Below are 2,754 nucleotides of genomic sequence, written 5' to 3'. Positions count from 1 at the left end.
GAAGATTCTAATAACTAGTAACAATTAGATGGATTTTTACAAAAATCTATGAACAATATCAAATTTGCTGCATCCAAAAGAGGCAATCCCATAGAGATTTTATTCCACAACTTAGGTGACAACAAAAGCACTCTCGATCCACAAAAGGTCTCACAAACACACACCATGCTCATGCATGAATGCATGATCATCTTATTACGACCGAAACACTGGAAAGCTGAACTCGCTGAGGATGGAAATCCTGACTTAATTATTTTAGGTGCCTTTTCGGGCGCTGCTCACACTAGTTTGGGATGGAACCATTCATCACGTAAACGCCAATTGCATCAAGAAGGTTGCCAGCACTTCCAAAGAAGCCCACAACGCTAGCGTTCTTAGGGAGGGGAATGCTGAAATGCATGTCCTGCTCTTCTCCATATGGTCCATACTCCCTTAAGTTGGTTTCGATCGCTAGCGACGCTACAACCTGTGATCCAACATAAGTACCAGTTGTTCCGGAGAAACCCTTCACATACTCTGTTGGGGCAAGCTGGATCTGCAGGAAGAAAAATTGCCTGCAGGTTACTAGATCTCTATGCTACTTTTAGTATATGCAAGAGACATACAGCATGCAATGTTATTTACCGTGGTAAGATTCCCACCCTTCCCACCATATGGACCTAGAGTGTGCTTCTGACCAGCTTGATCAATATAGGAAAAGCCAAATGAATCGATGATTTCACCAGCTCGAATCATCACGCTGTCGAGGCGCTTCGGTGGCTCTGTGACATCAAACTCCTCCCCTCCATCCCCACCCCACATTCCAATCATGATAGGAGAGGTCTGTAAATTATAGATGAAGCAGCATTTTTTTCAAAGAGAAAGTTAGTTGCACGTATAAAGCTAAGGTATGAATAGTGAATAGAAATGCAAGGTAGGTAATGACTAGCAAAGGGCACAATACCTGTCCAGTGATGGTGAATGGTGGTGCGGAAGTGGTGTCTTTGTTCTTTGAGGTTTCTTCATCTTTGTTACCTGAGGTTTCTTCAGTTGCATCAATGAGAGGGGATTTGCAATAATATATGTAAACACCAACAGCATCAATGAGCCTCCCTGCACGTCCGAAAAATCCCACGACACTAGTATTCTCTGGCAACGGGATGCTGAATGGATAGTCGTTGTCCTCTTTTCCGTATGGCCCATACTTTTTGACGTTTGTTTCAATCTCTAGCGACGCTACAAATAACATTTCCCCAGAGCCAACAGCTCGCCCAATCGTTCCAGAAAACTTCTTCACATACTCCAATGGTGCGAACTTTATCTGCACGGGGGGGAAAATGTTAGCTGCGTTACTGCATTCTCTGTATAACACAGAACAACATACTAGATTGACTGCAAGAGCCTCGACAGTTAGCTCGGTACCGTTGTAAGTTGCCCACCGGTACCGCCAAATGGACCTTCACTGTGCTTCTTGCCTGCTTCATCAATGTAGGAAAATCCAATTGAATCAATAGAATCTCCTGCGCGAATAGTCATGCTTTGAAGGCGCTTGGGTGGCTCTGTGACATCAAACTCCGTCCCTCCGTCCCCACCCCATGCTCCAATCTTGATGGGAACAGCCTGCAAATTAGACGAAGCAATTAATTAACATGGTTAAAATTAAATAGAAAGGAGAACAAGCAAGGTAGGAAATGAGCTAATAAGTATGCATCACCTCGGCAATGATGATCGGTTCATCCGGGGAACAAGTGTCCAGGTTACTTGTGGTTTCTTCTATTGTGTCTATGTTTGTCGATTTCACATAAACGCCGATGGCTTCAAGATTAGCCCCTGCACGTCCAAAGAATCCCACAATGCTAGTGTCCTCTGGCAGAGGGATGCTAAAAGGAATTTCCTTCCCTGGCGAGGGAACGCCAAAAGGAACCTTCCCTGGCAGAGATAGAAACATGTTCCCTTGGTCATATATCTCGTGTGTTCTTAGGTTTGTTTCAATATTGAGACACGTCACAACCCATGTTCCTTGTGTCGGACCAACGGATCCACCGAATCCCTTCACGTACTCCGTTGGTGCAAACTGGATCTGCATGGGAAAAATGAAAAGAAAAAATAAAACGATAGAATACATGAGAAAAAAGAAAGGCAATACTACACAGTTTAGAGTTTCACTTACCGTAGTAAGCTTCCCACCGTTACCTCCAACTGGGCCAACGGTGTGCTTCTGGCCTGCTAGATCAACATAGGTAAAACCAAATGAATTAATGACAGCGCCAGACCGAACCGTCACGCTTTCGAGACGCTTGGGTTCCTCTGTGATGTCAAATGGATTCGCTTCACTCCCACCCCATGGTCCAACCTTGATGGGAAGGGTCTGCAAATTTGAGAGATTTTGAATTAGAACATTTTACGGTGACCAAACACAACTAATTCAATCGATCAGGATCTGCATATGCTCAGTGTTCAAAGTATATGTACCTCTCTAATTCTATCCATGATGGGTGGTCGCAGGGAAGATCGAAGTAGCTTTTGTCTACTTGGTTTGTTGCGTGGTTGTGCTGTTGTGCCTGCGTGCGGAAGAATGGAAGGAAGCAGGTTGCATTTATAGAGTGGTAGCGAGCTAGTTAGGAAAATGTCACGTGTATATTTAATTATTATAATGGATTAATTTGCACTGGATTACTCTCCTCATGTGGATCAGCGTTGTAGGCATCTCAAGTATCACGAGTAGTATGAACATCTTCAAGAATAAAGTTAGTTTGTTAGCTACTATAGGCTATA

The 2,754-nt window shown here is 43.8% G+C and overlaps 1 protein-coding gene across 1 annotated transcript; it reads right to left on the bottom strand.

Annotated features, from left to right (window-relative positions):
* Nucleotides 1–63: 63 nt before the first annotated feature.
* Nucleotides 64–2,531, bottom strand: LOC101766741 (mannose/glucose-specific lectin). Its single transcript, XM_004960704.1, has 7 exons — nt 2,452–2,531; nt 2,150–2,347; nt 1,694–2,059; nt 1,402–1,599; nt 944–1,300; nt 625–822; nt 64–535 (listed from the first exon to the last, which is right to left on the bottom strand). The coding sequence occupies exons 1-7, from the start codon at nt 2,467–2,469 to the stop codon at nt 284–286; spliced, it is 1,587 nt and encodes a 528-aa protein (XP_004960761.1). The 5' UTR covers nt 2,470–2,531; the 3' UTR covers nt 64–283.
* Between the last annotated feature and the right edge of the window lie 223 nt (nt 2,532–2,754).

Source organism: Setaria italica, chromosome III (assembly GCF_000263155.2).
Source record: "Setaria italica strain Yugu1 chromosome III, Setaria_italica_v2.0, whole genome shotgun sequence".
NCBI lineage: Eukaryota > Viridiplantae > Streptophyta > Magnoliopsida > Poales > Poaceae > Setaria > Setaria italica.
The sequence above is the reverse complement of the archived record's forward strand: the minus strand, read 5'-3'. Positions and strand labels throughout refer to the sequence as shown.